General features: G+C 57.8%; 2 protein-coding genes across 2 annotated transcripts; both read left to right on the top strand.

The window, feature by feature from the left end:
- Positions 1-13,378: 13,378 nt before the first annotated feature.
- GCG54_00007405 (uncharacterized protein) lies at positions 13,379-18,092 on the top strand (the record flags this gene model as incomplete). The annotated part of the gene is made up of 4 exons (XM_045407386.1): positions 13,379-13,560; positions 13,668-13,770; positions 13,851-16,658; positions 16,707-18,092. 4 exons carry the CDS (start codon positions 13,379-13,381, stop codon positions 18,090-18,092), a joined length of 4,479 nt encoding a protein of 1,492 aa, XP_045266831.1.
- Positions 18,093-19,771: 1,679 nt separating this feature from the next.
- GCG54_00007404 (uncharacterized protein) lies at positions 19,772-20,923 on the top strand (the record flags this gene model as incomplete). Its single annotated transcript, XM_045407385.1, has 1 exon — positions 19,772-20,923. The coding sequence occupies one exon, from the start codon at positions 19,772-19,774 to the stop codon at positions 20,921-20,923; it is 1,152 nt and encodes a 383-aa protein (XP_045266830.1).
- Between the last annotated feature and the right edge of the window lie 601 nt (positions 20,924-21,524).

Genomic DNA, 21,524 nt, shown 5'->3' with positions numbered 1-21,524 from the left:
ATGAAGCTGAGCTAAGACGCCTTAAGGTAAGGCAGCATGCGCATCCATGGCACAACTAGTCGTAGTCGGGAGGGCAAAGCCAGGCAAGGTCACGTAGGTCAGCATCGATCGCCACTAAGTGGATGACGGACCAGCATGGCAAGGCCACGAAAGAAGACCACACTCTTCTTCTACTTCTTCGACAGACGACTCACATCGCCAACAACTCGTGCAAACAAATCTCTCTCTCTCCGTCACGTCTCGCCCTCCTCGGCTCCTGAAGCCTCCTCTCCCGTGGGCCCTCTCTCATCCTCCTCAATTGATGTGAATGGACCCTGGTAAGACCCCCGTCCACAGAGAACAAGCACCACACCTCTCAACATGCGTGGCGGCAAAGTCGACCAACACCCTTGTCACCCTGGCGTTGCAGCACGACAGATACGGAATGACCCCCCCTCCTCCCATGTTCTGCAGATCCCAGGGGATTCCTTGACGACACCCACTTACAGACGCCAGCCAGACTGGCCCGCACCCTGCACCAGAGACAGAGGGCAGCAGCAGCACCAGCATCCATCAATACTTGTCAACGCCCCTTGCCCTGTTCCTCTTTCTTCCTCGTCCTTCTTCTCGCCTTGGACGAGAGCGTATCCGGAAACCTGTCTTGGTGGCGAGATATACCACCAAAGACAACAAACTGCTGTGGATGCGCTTGCTGCAAATGTCAGATGTACACGACAACATAGCACATGGTGAAACTCTCGTCTGCCCTCTCTCACCCAATTTCCCACGCAGCAGACAGCAACACAGCTTCGTACCCGTCGGCGGAGCCAAGCTCATTGGCGTGACCCCAAGAGACGTCTCCCCCCCTTTGGGGATGCCCTGCAGCTGCTTGTCTGTGCACTCCCCACCCCAAGGGCCAAGCAGCAAGCAGCGCAGCACAGCGACGGGCACCATTGACAGCGCTCGTTCGTCGTCGCCGGTTCCCCCCAAGGGTCGCCCAATCTCATCTCGCCAAAGGGGAACAGAGATCTCTGTCTGTAAGATAACTTTGAAGGTGGCAGCCGACAGCGGTTCTGATGGAACTCTCGCCCCCAAAGGTTCAAACCGACAGGCCAGCTGGGAAACATCTCTCTCCACATGCCCCCTGCCTACCTCGCTCCCTTCCCCCAAAGGAAAACCTCCATTGAACCCATCCTCACGCAAGCCTTCATATATCGACGACGCTGCAGAGACAAAGACCTTCCCGTCAACCCAGCACCAAACACAGTTCGCCCGCGGCTACGGGCTACCGGCTAAGAGCTACAGGGCCGTCAGTTGGCCGCGTCCCTCTTGCCCGGGAGCCTCGTCCGTCGTCGATCAGCGCCTCACCAGCGCCAGCACGTCCTTTCCCTCGACCGCGGTCCACCGCTTGCTGCCCACCCACCCCTGTCCACGACAAAACTAGTGAGCAGGGGCACTCCATGGCTGCCGCGACCCCATTTGACAAGCCGCCTTCTTCTTCTTCCCACTGTGCATATACCGGGTTCTTGCACACACACTACCTCTCTGTAATCGAGAACCCTCAGACCCTCGCGATTCCTGCGGCGTCGGATGGAGAATCCCATCATCAGGCCTAGAACGCAGTATCGTCTTCCGAACGAGTCTCGGTGGTCACGAGGTTGTACCATCCGCAATGCTATATCCATCGCAAGCCAGACGGAGGCTGAACACGAGTTGCCATCGGGCTGGATGTGGGGGGAATGAGAGCCGCGCTTGAGCTTCCCTCGCCCATTCCTTATGCCTTCCAGAAGACAGCCAGCAGGTCCCTCCTCACAGAGTGAAATTCCTTCCCGCATAACCAACCCCATGACAAGTCGTCCGTCATGAAATCCGTAAAGAATATGCGAGATGCAAGATCTTCGAGCGACAGTCCGCCGACACCCATCGCCGGTCGTCCCCTTCTATCCATTTCAGCCAACACATCAGTCCGTGACCGTTTGCGGTTTGTTGTCAAACCGGGCCCCAATATCGTCGTGGACTTCGGCTCGACCTGAACTGAACGTGGCCACACAATGGCTTGATGGCGGCCGGTAAGGGTCAGCAAAAGCCACCGTCTTTTCGGGGCTGGGCAGAAAATACATGGCGAAAAGAGAGAGAGGGAGAGAACGACAAAATGAGACGAAGACAGCCCAGTGCCGCCTACCGAGATTCGAGCCAATCGTTGCCGTTTCTCGAGCCACCCGTCCAGGGTCTGGCCTTGTTCGCGGATGGGCACCGTCCCAGCGACACGCAGACGCTTCCGTCACCTTCCAGAGTGTGATCCTCAGGGGGCATGATGCCCTGTTCCTCCATGTACCTTGTCCAAAAAGTTGCCTCGACGTTTTTGATATGAAGCAATGCGTCTTCGATTTAGCTGTCTTGTTAGTGACCTTGAGGTGTATGTGACACGCGCAAGACCTCCTCAGTCAGCCATGCGGTTTGTGGTCGAGAATGAGAAAGCCCGTCGTTGAAGCTCACTCAAATCAGGGCGACGGGGAGGGAAAACTGGACATGGAACTTGGAGTGGCCCTGACCCACCACCATGGGGGGTCTGGCCCCCTGGTTACCCGGGTCGTCGATTTGAGTGCGACGATCAGACGTCGTTGACTGTATCAAAAGAGCTGCCGTCTGTACCGCGATCCTCTTTGTTCAAGTCTTCAGGTTCATCACATCCCAAGTGCTCTGAAGACAGCCCTTCAGACCGGCGTGCGCGGCTGGCTGAGGAGGCGAAAACTAGCCCATCCGCATCTCGATTTCGCCTCGCTGTACCGTCGCCATCAGATACGGGTGTCATTTCATGACGCCATGCCTTGCGAATCGTTGTTTACCGGTATGACAAAGCCCAAACTCACGCCATGATGCACCCCAATGAGGCCAGGTGATTGCGGACTGCAGACAACAGGTCATTCGGTCTTTTCTTGTTGTACCTTTCTCTTCCATCTTCTTCATTATCTTCATGCCTTGCCGTATCAACTTCTTCCCGTGCGAAGCTAGCTCCCGCACTGGCAGTTCGAAACTTTGAGAGGGCGCGCAGATCATGGAGGGGAAGTGGGTTGTTGGCTTACTGCCCATAGGCTTCAGCAGCCTTCAAGGTCCTTGGCTGGAGCAGCCGTTTCGACCTTGAGAGTGAGTCGTGGGACGAGATAGATACGCTCGAGTGCGTTAGCTGCATGACCCTCGCCCGTGCCGTTCAAGCGGGACGAAGGCGTAAACCTAAATTGTCCAACTGCTGCTTTCGTCCGTCTCTTGAGTACACCTCACTGTGATAGGCCCTGCCACTGAGTACATGCCTGAAGATGGCACAGAGACCTCCAAAGCGCTCAACGGCACCGTCTGCATCTGTTCTCAAGATGAGTGCAAGCAAAGGGGAAAAAAAAAAGGGGCGACCTGAAGGGACTTGAGAGGAGGTCCAGGCAAGGGATCCCCCAGTGGAAAGACAACGGCTGGGGAAACGAGAGGGTGGGTTGGTTTGCGTTGTGTCGCGTTGGCCTTGCTTGAAGCCGTTTCGCCTGCCTCGTCCAAATGGTCGCCTGTCAGTGGAGAGACATCGTCTCACAGTCGAACGCTCGTCGCAATGCAGGTACAAGCAGATCTGCCAGTGCCTACGGCGAGGAACTGCAACGACCAGATGATCCCCGCGCAGCCGCCTCTGACAAGCTGGTTACAGACAGCTTCAGTTCGCATATGCCTTGTGGGCGAGTGGACATCTGCCAGTATCACTGTCATCGCGCGGTCCCATGTCTTGTTCGTTTCCCTCCTCATGTTCGCTGCCAGCACCGTGTTTCTTTGAACCCCGTGCCCCTGTCAGCCACTCGGGTGTGGGAGCGGGGGCTGGTGTGCACATGTCTTGGTGCTAAGGCGCCAGACCCGCGCAGATGTTCTCTTTCGGGCTTCCACGTATTTGCTTTTCCTGGCTGCTGGGAGGAGGGAGTCGATTGTAGCACATATCCAGGCCGACGTTCTTGACAAGCAACTGTGCCACCAGATAGGCCCAAATTGCAGGCAATCTGACCGGCCGAGCCGACCGGAGTCGACTGGACCCCGGCGGTGATCACTGGTGACGGGCCAATGGCCAATGACACCCAGGGCGGTCATTTGCGCACAACAAATAAAGGCAACGGCCAAGGAAGGTACTTTGGCTTAGTCGAGAGTGTGAATCTGTTCTGTTGATGAGAGCGCAGCTGTCACGACCGACCCAGGGGCTCAGCTCCTATATGGCAGCCTTATCGATGAAGCTGACTACCGGACCAAGCATCTACCGGACCAAGCATCTGGGCGATGGTGTTGCTGACCCTTGCCGGGCTGAGAAAGCAGCGGCGGCGTAGTACGCACGACTGGGCCTTGTGCTAGTGAGGCGATCGAGTTGACCGAGTCTGGTTGTCTGCCATATGCACGCCAGGAGTTTCCGCCCCTTCCACCCGGCAGCCCCCTCCAAGTGTGACTACAGTCAGCGTCGCCGGCTGGCGGTACTCAGAATTGAATTGCCACGCCTGGTGTTCTGTGTCCCTGCAGAGATGGTGGCAGTGGGCGTAAGAAACAGAAGGCTGTGATATTGAATTTGACAGTGATTGCCAGCAGGCCATGCAGAAACAATCCAAAACACATGCCATCCCAGGCACACGCAGTAAGGACGACGTCGAAGAGGGCCGCGAGATAATCTGGACTAGCCGCTGTTCAGGGCCCCCGTCCACAGTCCTGGACCACCCACATTTGAAACGGGTGTGCTATTTTGGCGGCAGAGGTACGCGGCGAGCAGTGGGGCAGGCTGGGACAATCTGATGAAGCCCGTGTGCGGATGCGTGCGTGCGTGTGCCTGATGTCTGTCTTGAGCATCTTCCGGCTTCTGTCAGTGTGGTGTGTTTTGGGCGTGCAGCGCCGCCAGCTGGTGCAAGGTGCGGCACGCCTGCGACACATGCGGACTGGCAGAAGTGTGGGATGGAGTCAAGGACGCAGAAAGAGCCCGGCATAGAGTGATGCGAGCGTAGGGCAGTGGACGATTTTGCTACTCGCGACCGGCGCGTGGATGGCAGAATGAACCCCAAGGCCGTCGTTCTGCCATCGCATCATCTTGCAGCCCTGGCGCTGACTCGTCGGCCGCTTGTACAAACGGGTTGTGCGGTAGCAATCCGACAAGAATGTTTGGTAGAGGTCGTTGTTGTTAGTTAGTCGACCCAAAGTGCCGTTGGTAGAGAGCAGTGGGGGTGATGAGCCGCCTTCCAGGCATCCGCGTCAAAGACCAGCAGAGTGGGCACCTTGCCTGGCCCTGGGTGATGAGTTGAACCCTTCTCTTTAGTCAGAGACTTCAAGGAGATTCGGATCCGGAGTGGGTGGTGGTGGTGGTGGTGGTGAGGACGGGCATCGTGCATCTTGACGCGGCTGGAACGAGACGAGTCTGGGACGTAACCTTAATGGGGGCCGTTCAACCAGTCATGGCTACTGCTCGACAACGGCCTGACAAGAGCAGACACCAGACGCTGATTCCCAGCCGTGGAAGGGCGGCGAACCCTCGAGAGTCAAGTTCCCAGCGTCTGATGGGCCTGATGCTGCCACTGCCTCTGTTGTCTGGATGCATACTGATTGACGGTGATATTGTGCTGCAGACTCTGGCGGAGGAGAGAGGCAGGGCGTGTAAGTGTGTTGCTTGTGGCGCGTGTAAGGTGATCAACGGCAGCAGAGTGATGTAATAACCAGCAGCCTGTGACTGCACAATTAGAGTGAGGCAGCAGCTGAGGCGGACCCTCTCGACCACCCACCTACTCACAGTCGAGCAGAGCAGTCACCGTCAGGGCCAGGCAAGTCCCGACTCTCGTTGCCAACATCTCGACGTGTGATTGGATTGGTCGAGTGTGTAGTGTAGGCGTGATCGAGTCGGGGGCACGGGAGGGTGTGGCCAGTTGGGAGGGAGCTACCTGGGATTAGCTGGAGATCCTCTGCAAGTCTGCAGCGCAGCAAAGCAGCTGGCTTTTTGCGCCTTTGTACCCTGGACGACTTGCTCACCAGGGGGGGTACAAAGGCAGAGTGCGGGAGGGACGAATACGCAGTCTGCAGCAGCCAGACAAAACTGCCCAGGGTAACAATAGTCCGAAATATGTATCGTTCGTATGCAGCCGCTGCCAATGTCAGAGGCCGTAAAGGAGCAGAAAAACCTCCGTAGTCCCCCTCTCCACCCATGGCCGCGAGGATTGGCAGTCTGGGCAGAAGAAATTATCACGGTAGAAGAAACATCGCTTGTTCCTCGACTTGACAGTCAGCCACCTCGATGACGGCGTTGGAGAGGCCAATTTACTAGTAAAGTAGTATGGAAGACGGCGGGAGGACATGCGAATCGGGGGTAGATCTCGCCCCGTTTGACGTCGGACTTGCCATCACCCTGTTTCCCTTCGTCTTCCTCCTTTCGAGCTGGGGCCCGTTGGGTTGGCCCTGTTGGCGTCGACCAGCGGCCTTGGGCACTCTGCGTCATTACCTAAGACAACTCCCGCGAGTGTAAGGTTAGGTTGCTGTCAGTCCGAGGTACCCTTCCCTGCTTATTTCTCTCGGAAGTTACTTCACCTTTCTCCTTGCTGGCGGAGGGGCGCGTCCTGACACCAGCTCCCGGCGACAATCCGATGGGAGCACAGTACACGAACCAACCAACGTGGCAAGCGCCTTCGCTGTCCCCTCTTTGTAGTCACTTTTTGCTGACCTTCCAGATGGTTTTTCATCGACGAGTAGATGCAGAGACAGATGTCCATGTAAGAATTAAGCAAGGCCTTGCTGATTGCCTCGGCCTCGCTGTGTGATGCATTGATATCGAGCACCTCATTGAGGGAGAGAGAGTTTTTTGCAGGATGTTGCGCCATGGCATGGGCCCGAGTTCAGATGATTGCCAGCACTTCTTCGACCCCCTCAGACGTTCCTGATTGCCCAAGGCCATTGTATGTGTTGCTTTCGGCGTTGTTACACTGGGTGACTGGCAATCCTGAGCAAGTGGAAACGGCTAACAGGCAAAACAGGCCTGTGCCGGGTCTGGCTGGCGCGATAGTCGGGGAAGAAGGCTACCTACACCGCGGCATGACTTACCGCCAGCTGCGGGTAGAGAGCCCGGTGGCCAACTTGTATCTCGTCGATGCTACTCTACCGTTGGGTGACTTACAACCCTGGGACCGGTAAGGCGAAGGCGAAGAAGAGGCGAGGCGTTGGGTGTTTACACTACACCCCGAGATAAGGTGCCCAGCGAGGCAAGGCAAGGCGAGGCAGGTTTGGCATGACAGACAACAAGGCGTGCCAAAACGTCGCCCGTCGATCGAAACGGGGTCTTTTGGGGGAGCGTACCGTGCCTTACCATGCCCCCAGCTTCCATCGGAACTTTCTGTCTCTTCCTCAGAGTCGTGGTGAAAGAGAGATAAGGTCTCGGTCGCCGGGCCTTGAATAACGTTTATTGGGGCCCCGGTCGTGGGATAGATCACTATGTAAAGTGTATGCTTCCTGACGGGGGCACACGCGACGGATACATCCCCACATACCTTACAGTGGTGTAAGTTGGCAACCAGGTGAGGACCGCCCTCCACCAGACAGGCTCGTCGAAGCTGGCACCGTTGTTGTGTTGGCATCAATTTACCTGTGATTTTCTTGCTGCAATGCTTCGGTAAGGAAGCAAGGCGTGAAGTGTGGACAATGTCAAGCAAAAGCCTGTCTTCCGAGCCCCAACTCTATGCACCGGACCATGTCTCCAACTCGGTCTGGGAACTCGCAAGGTGCCTGTGCGTGCCCTGTTCTTTTTCCCTTCGTCCCCGTTACCTTCGTCCCGTCTCATTGCGATTGTCCATATTGAGATGGATAACTGTGGATGAGCCTAATACCACAACGCCTGTTCTCTCCCAGCTGCAGCGAACGCCGGCCACCACTTTTTCCCTGCTACTTGCCTCTTTCTCTCTTCCCGCTCACTGGATTCTGAACACGACAGACAACAGTGTCGACGAGGCGAGGTACACCGCCAGGCCAAGTATCCCGTGGTCGTCGCAGTCACTTGGCACAAGCTCAGGTACCTGACTCCCCTCTCACCTTGGAGGACGCAGTCCGTCACGGCTTGATCAGTCTTGGTCTAGCGTCCATGTGAGCAATGGAGCTAGCAGGGGTCATCCCGGTAGCATTGTGCGCAGTGTGCAGGGAAAGACAGCAGCAGCAGAAGAGCAGCACCTTGGGCCACGAGCCGTGAGCCATGAGCCTCGAGTATTTTTATTTTCTTTTGCTTTCCTGTCTCCCCTCTCTCTTCCAAGAGAGAGTGAAAGTGAAATGCCCCTCCCCTCCAAAGATTGTCCCTCCCGTCCAGGTCCTCATGTCTGCTGCGTCTGCGCGTGCTCTTCCTGGCCCCAAGCAGACGTTACGCGCCGCGGCCCCGTTTTTTGCACTCGGCTTCTTCCTTGTTGCAGACGCCATGTGAGGATCTCTCTTCACCCGTTTGGCAAGATTCAAATCTCCAATGCAAGGGCCCTGATGATCCACGTCTGCCCGCCATGGTTTTGCAGCCAATTTGCTTTCCTGCTGGGTACGGCGGGGAAGAAAGAAAGAATACAAGGCACGCCGCAGGCGAAACGTGAATGTGTGAGCGGGAAGGACTCGGACTTGAGGACCGTGTTGCTGGGTCGCGCAAAGATGTGGCGATTGGTGAGGGTTAAAAAGGAAGCGACTAATGAAAAGTCGTGGAGCCGCGACGGGGGAAAGGAAACGAAGGGCAGAAGAAAGGAAGAGGAACGAACGCTTGCCCGTCCCGTCCCGTCTACTCTCTCTCTCTCTCTCTCTCTCCTGCGAGGCAGAAGTGGAATAAGAAAAGAAGAGACATCCAAGACCGAGAACAATGCCAAGACCCCTCCAAAAGCAGACGGGCAGGCAGAGAACGAGAGAGAGCTAGTCGATGAGACTGGACGGACTATGGGCCAATGTCTTGCCATGGCTGGACGGGAGAGACAGAACGGCCAATGAGTGGACGGACGGCGGACGGATTGGTGGTGGAAAGGCCAAAGAATGTACCTTGCTGCCAACCATTGAAATCCGAAGAAGCTGACGTGCGCTGGCGATGGAATGGAATGTGTAAAGCCCAACCGCACGGTAACTGGTAAGCTGAGCTCTGCCTGGCCTGGCTGGGCCGTTGGCCCGTTGGTTGTCGGACGGAGGATAGGCACAGAGGGTATCGAATGTCAGTCAGAAAGAGGGCATTTGTGGCATTCATTCCATTCCCCAGCGGACGGATTGCCCGGGACCTTGTTCCTCGTCCACTCCCGTCGGTCCCTGGTTTTTGGTAAGGTTGTGTGAAGGAGCCGTGGCGTGTCTGCACCGCACAGCAGCACACTACCGGTCGTTGCCGACTCTGCCCTGCTCACCGGGTGATGTAAACCGCTGTCAAGTGAGACTCGTGACCGGGGGTTTCTGGAGATGGCCATGGGGCTGCTCCTCCGCGATCTCTTGGTGAAGGTCATATTGATCGGCGCATCGCAATGCGCACGCTGGAGACGACGTCCATACCAGCCGCCTCCATCCTTCTCGTGTTGAGTCGAGCACAAGCACCAGCACCAGCAGCAACGACAAGATGTAGAGTAAACATTTCGGAATGGCTTCAGAGGAGGTATGTAGGTACCTGGCTGGTCTCGGACAGCGAGCCCGGCCGTGGGCATGGGCTCTGACCCTGATCCCGGCGTTGAGTCTTTTGGTTTGTCTCTCCCGTGGGTTGGTTGACAAGGTCTGGAGCAACGGTGCTCGCACCACCCACCGCCATCCCACGTCTTTTCCTCTCTCTTCCTTTCGCGGTACGACTGATATTCGGTGGGCGTTGTACGAGCGAGTGGTGAGCAGTGGGAGGTGTCAGTCGCTGACCTGGAGTGCCTGACCTCGAGGCGCACATGGCTTGGGTGCATTTTTGTATCGTGTTAGCAAGGCAGAGCAACAGCGTGGGCGGGCGTTGACCGCTTCGCTCACCGCTGCGACGATAGGCTGGTACAAGGCAACTGCCGCCAGAGTGCTGCGTCCAGGGACAGGCTTGTGAGGAGCAGGGTCTCGAGCAAGGTACCATGACCGTGGCTAGTGGTGAGGTGAAGCAGACAGGGTTGAGAGGCATGGGTTGTTGGTGTTTTGCACCGCTCTGGTGCGCTCGATGAGGGAAAAGAGCATTGTACTGGTGTTTCTGCTGCCCAGTCTCTGTTGCTCTCTGCTTCTGCTTCTGCTTCTGCTTTTCTCGCTGTTCTTGTCCTCCTTTTGAATGACACTGTCGCGAAGTAAAGGGAATGGGAGAGAGACAGACAGACAGAAATCCAAAGTCAACCACCGCTCGCACTTGGGGATGAATTGTATCCACACCCCTGTCGTTACTACCACATCATCCCTACCCCCATCCCCTCCTCGTCCCTCGTTCCTCTCCTCCCCCAAAGGCAAGGGGAGAAGGAAAAAAAAAAAAAAAGGACCAACTGCCGCCCAAAAAAGGGACCCCATTTTCGCCAGGTGCCTGTGTGGAAGGCAGCCAGCCCACTTCAGCCCGCCCGCTGTCCGCCGGTGAGTGGCCCCTTGGTCCTTGGACGTCCCTTCGTTTCCTGTCCGCCAACCTTGTCCCGTCTGTTTCTCGTCGCCATTGGTATGCACTCTCTTTTGTTGGCAGCTTTTGTTGGTGTTCGTGTCGAATCCCAAAAAATCTAATCGCAGGCGTCTAGTCGTATCCTGATCCAGGCGTTGTCTGTGTTGAGTAAACCGTCAAGATCAGCAACAGGATGAGGGCACTCATGCGTGCCTTTGTGGTTGAGTTGAATGCCGCCGCCGGGTGATGCGCCAGTTGCCGGCGCATAAGACCACGGGCGGCTCATACCCTCGCTCGATGCGTGGCTCATACTCGACCCATGATAATCCCTCCGGGCTGGTGTACTTACTCTGTGAGCGTGTGTGTGTCTGCTTGTTGTAGGCATGTATGTTGGACGTTTCGTTTTGAGGCTCATCTGAAGATTTCACCTTGACGAGGAGTATTATTTTTATAACGGCATATTCTGTATTTTGTATTCTGTTTTTCTTCCTCTCTTGACAACAACAGCATCAACGACGTCTCGTCGACCATGCTCATGCATCTGTATTCCATCTACCTTTACTGCATAGCAAGTTGTCGTCGTCCAGGGCCTGCCTCACCGGTACCTGGCTCCTCCTGGCGGTCCTGGTGCGTGTGTCTCTCTGCCCTGCGCTGCCCTGTTCCTCGCTGCCTCTGGCTCCCACCTCCCACTTGTTGTTCCTATCTCCACACCCCCCCTTTGCGGCATTCCCAGGTCGTCCCATCCAATCCCGTCTCCCCGTCCGCCCAGCCCACACACTTCAGAGTGTCTGCACTTCACCAGTCACCCTTCTTCTCACACGCCCTCCCCTCCGCTCCCCTCTCTCTCCACTCGTGCATCTCGCCGCCCTGCAGGCCCCATCCTCTCTTCTCTCCCAGTCCAGTGCTTCTCGTCGCTGGTTTCTAGTCTCTACTGCTTCTGCTGCTTCTGTTCTGCTGCTACTGCTGGCCCCCCCGTCACTCTCTCACTTCACACGTCCACGTCCTCTTCTTGGTTCCATCCCATCCTATCCCTAATCTCATCCACACACACACACACACACACACGCGCACACACACATCTTTCTCTCTCTCTTCATCACCTACGCCCTCTCTCTTCTTACCCTCCGCCGTTCTCGCCCTCTCTCCCCTCCCTTTCCCTATGGCCAACTCCGCTTCTGCTTCCTCTTAAGCTCACCGGCGCGTGTTTCTGTAGTCTCCGTACACCGGCCTCATCTTCTGTTCTGCCCTTTGCCGTGATCCACTGCCAACCCAACTCTCCCATTAACATCGTCACGAATATCTACCTACAGCACTCTGTAAATAATACGACAACAGCATCTGCTCTTTTTCGTTTCAGCCACCCCAGTCGACGACTTGCAAAAATAGGCTCCACGCTTAAAAAGCGCCAATCCTGAGTCCACCAGAACCTAAATCAACTGGCACTGATCCAGCAAAGCCCATCTCCAAGGGCTCCACCGCGCCCAACGATCCCGTCCTCTGCCGTACCCGTCCACCTCATTTTCTATCGCCAGGTACCTACCTTACCTGGATACTCTGTGCAAGAGGTACCATACCTGAGGTACAGCAAGTACCCTGTTCCCAGAGCTGCCCTGCGCTGCGTGTACCACAGTACATTGGACAGGTACCCTGCCCACCTACGCACTCTACTGGCTGTGCTCACCTCACCTCAACTTGGCTGCCGCTGCACCTCCTCCCACTGCACAGCGCCAGTGCCACTCGCTCATTCACTCACTCCCCCCATCCCATACTGCCTGCGTAGGTACCTCTCCCAGACCAGACAGACCAGACCAGGTGCATACCCATACCATACCCATACCCAGCACTCACACCCACTTGCTTTCATCTCCCAGTCCGCCTCTTTCCTCCTCCTTCACCACCACAACCACTCCTCCTCCTCTCCTCCTCCTCCACGCTGTCGCCGTCGAGTCGAGGTCGTCGTAGGTCTGTCTGTTCGACTCTCGCCTTGTCGAATGCCCACGATTCCCTCCCGTCGACATTGCAACATTTCTGTACAGCTTCCGCCGGCGCGCTTCGCCTTATCCCGCTTTCGAAGCACCCCCGGTTCGCTTTGTCTCGACCTGCGGCTGCCGACACCCACCCTCCACTCTCTGGAATTTCGGCCGCTCCTGGACTGACACACCCAAAAACCACAACAATCCACCGCCGACACTCACACCTCGTCGTGATCTTGTCGCCTTCATTCTGCTTTCCCTGCTCTTCGCGTCGGGAGAACATACTGGCCCTCGCAGCCCGGTCCTTACACAGCAACAGACCCGGCTCCCAAAGTCCGAACTACACGCTCTCGGATCGCCCTCCACGTAATCCCAGCAACCAAAAAAACACGAGACGGCATTCACCAGACCACGCCTCACCCGCCCGCCTTCTACCTCGTCTTCCACGACGACGACGACGACGACGACACCGACTAAACACCACCACCTCCGAAATACTCACATCGGTTGAGATCAGAGTCTTTTGCAGCACCCCAAATCCGCTGCAGCAACAACACGCAGGACCCACCCGTTGCTTTACAGTCACACGCAACAATCGGCTAGCTCTTTATGGTTGTCGCAGCACGTCGCTAGGCACCCTGCAGGCAGTCGACGGCTCTCCGCCTCATTGTTCAAAAATAGCCAGCACCTCTTCTGCTCTGCCTGGTTTTATTCGAGCAACCTCACTCATTGATACCCTCAATTTTCCAAACCCGACAGCGGTCTCCGTCACGACAACCGCTCGACGGTCCACGGTCCACACCCTCAGAAAACCGCGACGACATAGAACGACTCGTCGCAGGGACTTGTTCAAACCCTGTGGAAAGCGGCCATGGCCGCAAACATGCAGCACATGGCGGGAGCGGCGGGGATGATGCAGCAACAGCGTCCCCGGCCCTCCCCAATTCAGTTGAACCAATTTCTCTATCAGACGATGCTGGCCCAGCAGCAGATTCACTCGGGCTGGCAGGCTGGCGTCGCGATCCAAGAGCGCATGATCAAGTGCCACAACCTGTACGTTGCGTTGCCTCGCCTTGCGCACTTCCCGTCCCGCTTTTCCGCGCCTCGCTTGGCCCGTTCCCCCTTCTGTCGATCGCCCTGGCTGACGTTCTGCTACCTAGAATCACCAACATCGGACTCGCAGTCGCCAACATAGACTTTATGAAGGCCGCAGAGGTTGGCGTCAACTTCGAGCGAGAAGCCTTCAACAAGTCGGCCGACAAGGTAAGCAGTCGACCAAGCCACATGAAAAATCGCCCGCCTCCCGCATCAAATTGTGTGTGCACGGCTAACCCACCGTCTAGGCCTCGTACGAAGCGCAAATGAGCAACAAGACGAACGAATTTTTCCGTCGACGACAGGTCGCCGAGCAGAGCATGAGCAACAACATGCAGCAGGCCCAGGCGGCGGCCCAGGCCCAGCAGCAGCTGATGATGAATCAGAACAACGCTATGCAGAACCAGATGGGTCGCGGTATGGGGCAGAACCCGCAGCAAGGTTTTCAGCACCTTCAGCACCAAATGCAAGCCTCCCAGTTACAACAACAGCAGCAAGCGCAGATGGGCATCAACATGGGCAACCAGGGTGGTCAGCCCATCGGCCCCAACCAGCAAATGTTCCAAATGCCAGGTGGCGCACAACAACGGCCCCAGAACGGTATGCCCAGCGACCAATCCAACCTCAGCCCAGCCGACCAGCAAAAGGTTGTCGAGCTTGCACAAAAGCTCATGGCTTCCTGTCCCGAATCCCAGAAAAACCATTATCGGCAGATCGTTCAGCAGCGTTTCGCCCAACGTTGCCAGGAGTACTCCGCATCGGGCAAAGATCCCGTTCTCATTTGGTTCCAGCATCAGGCATTCCAAGGCCTGACCAAGAACATTGCGATGCAGAGGCAGCGTGCACAGCAGGGCATGCCCCCGAATATGAACCCAGCCCAGGCCGCGTTGATGCAGGCTGGCCGAGGGCAGATGAACCCCGCCATGATGAACGCTGCCGGCATGCAGGGTTACAACGGCGAGTCTGGTCAGTTCAACACCATGGAGAGCATTATGAACCAGCAAAAGGCCGGCATCCTGGCTCAAGCAGAAGGCCAGATGGTTGTTCCCGCCAGCAACGGCCCGGCTCGCAACGCGACGCCTCAACCTACCGCCGGGCCCCAAGGCATGCCGAACCAGGCTGGTCCCAACCAGACGCCCCGGCCACCTCAGGCTCAGCAGCAACTGAGCATGCAACAGGCACAGCAGTTGAAGATGGAACAGCAGCAATCTCAACACGCCGCTCAAATGCGGGCGCAGCAGCAGGCCAGACAACTACAAGGACAGCCGAACGGTCTCGGCGGAGCACCTCCATCGCAGAGCCCCGGCATGAACACGCTGAACACCCCCATGCGTCGACCTCCCAGCGCCATGAACCCCATGGACGGCCAAGGTGGAAACGGTCCTTTCGCCAACACTCTGGGTGACCCACGGTTCAACCAGGGTAACCAACGTCCCATGGGCGTTGGTGCTATGGCTAACAACCCAATCTACAACAGCATGATGTCAAACATGAATGCGGAGCAAAGATCAGCCATTCAGCAACTTCCACAAGACAAGCTTCACGAGGTCATGGGCAAGTGGCAGGAACAACAACAGCGAAACCGCCAGATGAACGCCATGAACCCTGCCATGCAGAGGGCCGGCCAACCCGGCGGCTTCAACATGCCGAATGGACAGTATGGCATGATGCAACAACAGCCGGCACAGGGCGCACCCAACCCTCAGCTCATCGCTCAGCAGCAGCAAATGTTGGCCCGGCTCAGGAACCAGGGAACGCCTCTGGCACCAGCCCACCAGGTGATGATGGACGGTTTGGATCTCCCTCCTCCAGTGCTCGCTCAGATCGGTACCCAGCTCCGCGCCCCTCCCGAGGTTCGCAAATGGAAGGATCTCAGGGCCTGGCTCACACAAAACCCCATTGCGCCTCAAGTCCAGACACAACTTGAGAGGGTCCAAAGACAGCAGTTCGCCCAGTTCATGCAGAGACAGATGGAAAGGAGGAACCAAGCCGCGCAAGCCCAAGCACAAGCGCAGCAGCAGCAGCAGCAACCGCAGCAGCCACAACAGCAACCCCAACACCAGCTGCAACAGAACCCTCAGCAGCCCCAACCGCAACCGCAGCCTCAACAGCAGCAGCTCCCGCAACAGCAGATGAACGGCATGCAGCCTGGTAACCCTGGCCTCGGTCAGCAAGCTCCTAATCAGATGCCTACCATACCCGCCAGTATGCTCGCCCAAATGCCCCAGGTCCAGGTCACACCCCACGACATCATGAATGCCCGCAAGGCAAACCCCAAGGTGGCGAGCCTGACGGATGACCAACTCCGGGCGTTCATCGTCCAGATCAAGCAACGTCAGATGGCTGCCGCCATGCAAAAGGAAATGGCCATGAGGATGCAGCAGGGTGGCCAAGGGCAGGCGGGCGCGCCAGTTTCCGCTCCTCAGCCTCCGCAACCCGCAATGGCACAAGCCGGCGTTCCTCAGCCGAACCCCACGCCCACACCTACCCAGCCGACGCAGCATGCTCCGCCGAAGCAGCCGAGCGCGACGCCGGACCCGAAGACGGTTGCCAACGCCGCTCGGCCACCAAACAACAACCGCCCAGCGCCGACAAACCAGCAGCAGCCCCCGAACCCCTCGCCGGCAACGGCGCAGAAGAACCTGAAGCGCCCCAGCACTGATGACGCCCCCGATGTTCCCCAGACCGCCACTCAGCCCCAGCGACCAGCAATGCCCCGACAAATACCGAACCTCACTCCTGAGCAAATTGCAAACTTGAGTCCCGAGCAGAGGGCCAAGTATGAGCAGATGAAGGCTCGTCAGCAGGCCATGGCAGCCGCTGGAGCCGCGGGCATGGAAAACGACTTTGAGAAGCTGCGACGGATTGGCCAGGAGGAACAGAAGGCCATGATGACGGAGAACATGCCCGACATCCCGATGAACCCGAATGAACGAGCGGAAACGGCACAGCTGCTGATTAGACTTGTGCACGACATGGGCAAGATCGGCAAGGCCTTGGGCAGGTGGTACGCGGCCACTCGAGACGACGCCCGCGCGAGGGCCTACTTTAGAGCTGTAAGCACACTCCTCTCTTGAGGCGAATCAATCACTGACACGCAGCAGCGCATCCGCATGATTAAGCAGTTCGAGGACGGAGAAACCATGTTGAACCCCAAGGCGGTGTTCAGCATCCGGCCCGCCGAGATCAACGAGGTCAGGCGCCTACTTGAGACCATGGCACGAGACTGCGCCAACTTCCAGAAGAAGGGTGCCGCGCCGCCTCAACAGCAAGGCGGACAGGCTGCACCGAACCAGGCAAACGCTACACCCACACAGGGTGGACAGCCTGCTCCGTTGAGTGCCGCGAACCTGGAGAAGCAGACGCAGGCGCTGAACAAGATGCACAGTCGATCCAACAGCAAAAGCGGCGGGCCACCGGCGGCACCGACCACGAGCCAACCCCCGTTCTCGTTCGGCGCGACCTCTCCCCACGGGCAACCTACCTACGCACAGCCAAAGCCCAAGGTCAGCAGGGACAACCTCACACTGCCGCCGAGGAAGAAGACCAAGACCGACACGCCACCGCAGCCGAGCCAAGCAACGCCGTCGCCGCAGATCAGCAAGTCCGGCTCCCCGGAGCTCAAGCGACAGCCGGCGCCGGAGCCCAAGGCGCCGCCCAAGCCCATGTTCTTGTGCCCCGAGGCGGATTGCGAGATGGCCACGACCGGTCTCCCGTCGGAGCAGGCACGACAGGCCCACATCCAGGAGGAGCACGTCAAGCCCCTGGAGGACCCGATGAAGTTTATGCAAGAGAATCTGGCACTCTCGCTGGGCCTCGATGTCAACGGCCAGGTCAAGATGGAGCCTCAGGCGCAGCTCATGGGACAGAACCCGTCCAAGCAGGGTCAGACTCCGGGAAGCAACCCTGCAGCCACGCCCATGTCCCGCGATGCTTCCATGCAACGCACCGGCAGCAAGGTGGGCGGCAAGCAGGACACGAGGCCTGTAATCAAGATGGACGGCACGCCGAAGCTGGAGAACAAGCAGCCCGAGCTGGGTGGCGCCCCGCCCGCGCCGATGGATGCTTGGGCCAACACCATCGACCCTGCCAGCCTGTTCACCAACCTCGGCAATTTCGAGATGGGTGCCGGCGGCGTCATCAGCGATATGGGTGTGTACCGGTCGCTTACGCCGAACGACACGCCCGAGTCGAGCAAGGACAGCGGATCGTCGGAGCCCAACAGCGACATTTCGGAGAACGCCAACTTGGATATCGACCTCAACTGGCAGCCTGTCGACGTCGACCTGCTCCTGGACATGAACAACATCAACATGGACGGCGGTCTCGACAGCTTTCCCAACGGTGGCGGCGAATTCGATGCTTTGATGCTCGAGGAGGCGATGCCAGTGGAGCAGTTCCCCAACTGGGACGAGGTCAACCCCGATTTTAACAAGCCGTTCCAATTCGACAACAGCTTGTATTCCTTGGACGTTTCCGGATCGTCATGAGGAGAGAGGAGGGAAAGAAGGAAAACAAAAAAGGCGGAGGACAAGGACAGGGAGACGTGAGATGTTTTGAATACCCCGGAGGAGATTCCAACGAATGATGACCAGCCGGTTCTTCGGACGGGTGGGAAGGGTTAGCATCAGGAAAAGCAAGGCTTCGGCGTTCCTTTGGTGGGCAGTGGCCGCTGCCTCTGGGTCGGTCTCTTTGCGAGCGATGATTTTATATGGATACACAACCCTCGGACGAGGGGTTGGAGTGCTTTGCATTGTGTTTTTTGACCATGCTCGTTCCTTTCAGTATTATTGGAAGCCGTTTGGCTCGAGGTTTGAGAGACGATTACGCGTTTGTACCTATGGATCTGCGAAGGGCGGAAGTCTTAGTTGTTTTCTTTGGCGCCGACAAAAGGCGCGACTCTTGCAAGGGCGAGAGGAATGATACCCGAGATTCAAAAAACGGAAACGTCCCTAGCATTTTTGCGATGTGCTGCAGTGGTTGGAGGTTTAATGAGCAGTGACGACATGGTACACGGTCTCTGGTGGTGGTTCAGTGTGAATAAGACGCGTGTTGGTGGGCAATTTACGGCGTTGGGCGATCCATGAAGGGATGGGGGGACTTGTCACGTCGATCCCAGCAGCGTGGACCCTGACCCCGTACCTGCATTTCACTTTCTTCAGCGCTAGGCCGCATCCGCTCACAGGTGGCTAGTGAACCCCTGCAACGACAGACGCGCCTCTGGGGACATGCAGGGTTATGTAAGCCGCGTTCTGGACCGTGGGCGCTCTGTGATGCGCATCACGCCCTGGAGCAGGCGCTGTAGCGTGCTGAGGCAGGGGCCGTACAGCGGCACCACAGCGGCCTGGCGGCAGGGGTACGCGCCCGCCGCCAGCCACCGAGACAGGGGGAACGGAGGGGGCACCACGCTGCACCAACCGTCCCCGGCCCGCGATGGATGTTGGTGGGGGACAAGACGAACCGCGAATGCTGCCACCTCAGTGTGAGGCGCTGTATTTCGGCAGCTGGCGTGCTTTTACAGCGGTGTTCGTCCGCTAAAGACAGGTCGCGACTCAGCAGACCAGGCCGCCGTTTGAGCGACCCGACCTCACACGAGCAGAGCAGGCGACGCTGCATATTTCCCGGGTACGCGTTCGCCTGCATTCGCTTGTCCGAATCCTGTCAACAACACGCTCCCTCCCTCTTTAATATCTCTTGGGGCATTTTCCCATTTTCCCTTGCCCTGTGTCTCGAGAATCCTCCTCGAGCAGTTGTCCTCCTTTTTCTGTCTCCCTAGACTCTCAAGACCTCAAGACACGGGCCGGAGCATCTCAACAACGTTGACCGACGCACTTTTGTTCTATTTGTTTGTTTGGACAGCTCTGTGGATTCCAAAACGGCCGTCCAGTTGCTACAGCTGCACGCGGGCACAAGTCGTCGATCATTCGTTCGGTCCGCTACGGGCCAGCCCAGCCACGAAACCGTACCTTCTGCCCCGAAAGTCGCTCAGGTTGCACTCCGGAATCCTGAATTGACCTTGTTCTTGCAGCTGCAGCACTCTGCCCTCAACCTCACTTCTACCAACCCTCCTCCTCCCCCCTTACCCTCCCTCACCTCAATCTCCATCGGGAGGCTTCTTTCCCTCTCGTCCCCTCCACCACAGCAGCGGTTCCCGTAAACCACAGACACCATGAACCCCTCATCACCAGCCAAGAGACGCGCCCTCGCGCCCCTGGACGCGAACGTCAACGCGATGTCGCCCAAACGCCAGCTGCACAACAAGACCACGATGCCCGGCTCGCCTCTCAAGAGCCCAATCAAGTCTCCCCTGGGCCTGAAGAGGTCCCTCGACACCGTCATCTTCGACGAGAACAGCGTCGTCCCCAAGAAGAAGCAGTGCCAGGAGCCCGTAAAGCTCGCCGCACCCTCGCCCGCACCCGCACCCGCACTGTCACTCAAGGCGGAGCGTGTGTCTGCTGCTGCAGCTTCTCCCGCACCCGCAGCACCCACGTCCACGTCCACGCCGCCTCCTGCACCCGCACAGACCGAGGAGGACATGCCCGACGCGAAGGAGGTGAGGGACCTGCATACATCACCCGAGGGGAGCGAAGCTAATGCGTATGAGGGACCGCAGCAAACGACGCAAGAAGAACCCCTCCGTCTCAAGCCCGAGAAGAAGGACGCCATCACCACCGCCGCGGACGACGAGCAGACGCAACGACAGCAGACGCCTCGCAGGTCCGCGTCCCCCGCCACGTCGTCCGTGTTCGATAGCTCCGCCATGGACACGTCCCAGAACACCACCATCCTCACCGAGCCGGACCAGGAGCAAGCGGCCAGGACGACGACGACGCTGCCGCCGCCGAGGCCGAGGAGGTTGTTGACGCGCGAGGAGGCGCGACAGGTACGGCGAGACTGTATGGGGGACAAGGAACGAAATGCTGACTGGCGTCTGCTACAGAAAGCTCGCATCTTGAGGCTGAAGCTCGGCCTCGCCAACTACAAGCTCCAGACGGGGCAGGAAGACGTGCCCCTCGACAGGCTACAGGTCAAGCCGCTGCCCGGGCAGGAGAAGAGGGCGTTGCCGAGGGTCACCGTCCAGCCGCCCTCGAGCCGTGACGGACCCCCTGAGAGCGAGGCCACCATCGAGGCGGATGACCGCAGGGAGGAGGAGACACAAGAGGAGGAGGTCGTGGTGACCAAGCCTGAGAAGGCTACGCTGCCGGCCGTGCCCGAGGAGGCGTCGACGGCCGAGGATTCAGCGAGCCCTGTCTGCGGAGGGGCTGTGAGCAGTCTGCTTAGTCTGGCGAGGGCCTCGTCGTCCGTCTCTGCCTCGTCATGACGTGTCTATTACGGGTTTTCTTTTTGGTTGCATTTGGGAGATTTACGACTGGGGTTTGATATCCAGCATCACGTCACAGCAAACGAGTTGGACAATGTCGCGAGATACGTTTTTGGGGTGGCTGATCTACACACGCTGTCGGATCTCGTCTCGAATCTTATGTCCGGGGAGGATGGGGTGGAGGTCACTTGTCTGATTAATTAGTCTCGGCGTCTTGTGGCAAAGACGTGCGGAGAGTAGAAATACCCTTGTCACGCTACAGCATGAAGGGCCGGCGTTACACGGAGCATGGGAGCATTAGGTAACCTCTCATTCTTTCTCCGGAGGGAAAAAAGAGGACGGGCGTACGGCGGTAATTGACGCTGGTCTTTCTGGCCATACAAAAGAGGAACTTGCTCGTCTGATGTTCTTGCGGTGTTGCATTGCAGCTCCGGGGTGTGAGGAGAAGCCAGGCTAAGCTTTTTCGTGATCTGGATGTAAGGGGCGAACTATGCTTTGTTGGAGATGGTGTGCTGGGTGACGGCCGCTGCGCTACGGGATGGGACGGCGGGTGCGGGTTGGGCATTGGGAAGAAGATGAAGGTTCGGGTCTAGACCGAACG

This window comes from Colletotrichum gloeosporioides, assembly GCF_011800055.1.
Source record: "Colletotrichum gloeosporioides strain Lc1 chromosome Unknown consensus_27, whole genome shotgun sequence".
In the NCBI taxonomy this organism is placed as follows: Eukaryota; Fungi; Ascomycota; class Sordariomycetes; order Glomerellales; family Glomerellaceae; genus Colletotrichum; species Colletotrichum gloeosporioides.
Note: the sequence above shows the minus strand (reverse complement) of the source record. Positions and strands in the feature narration are given on the sequence as shown.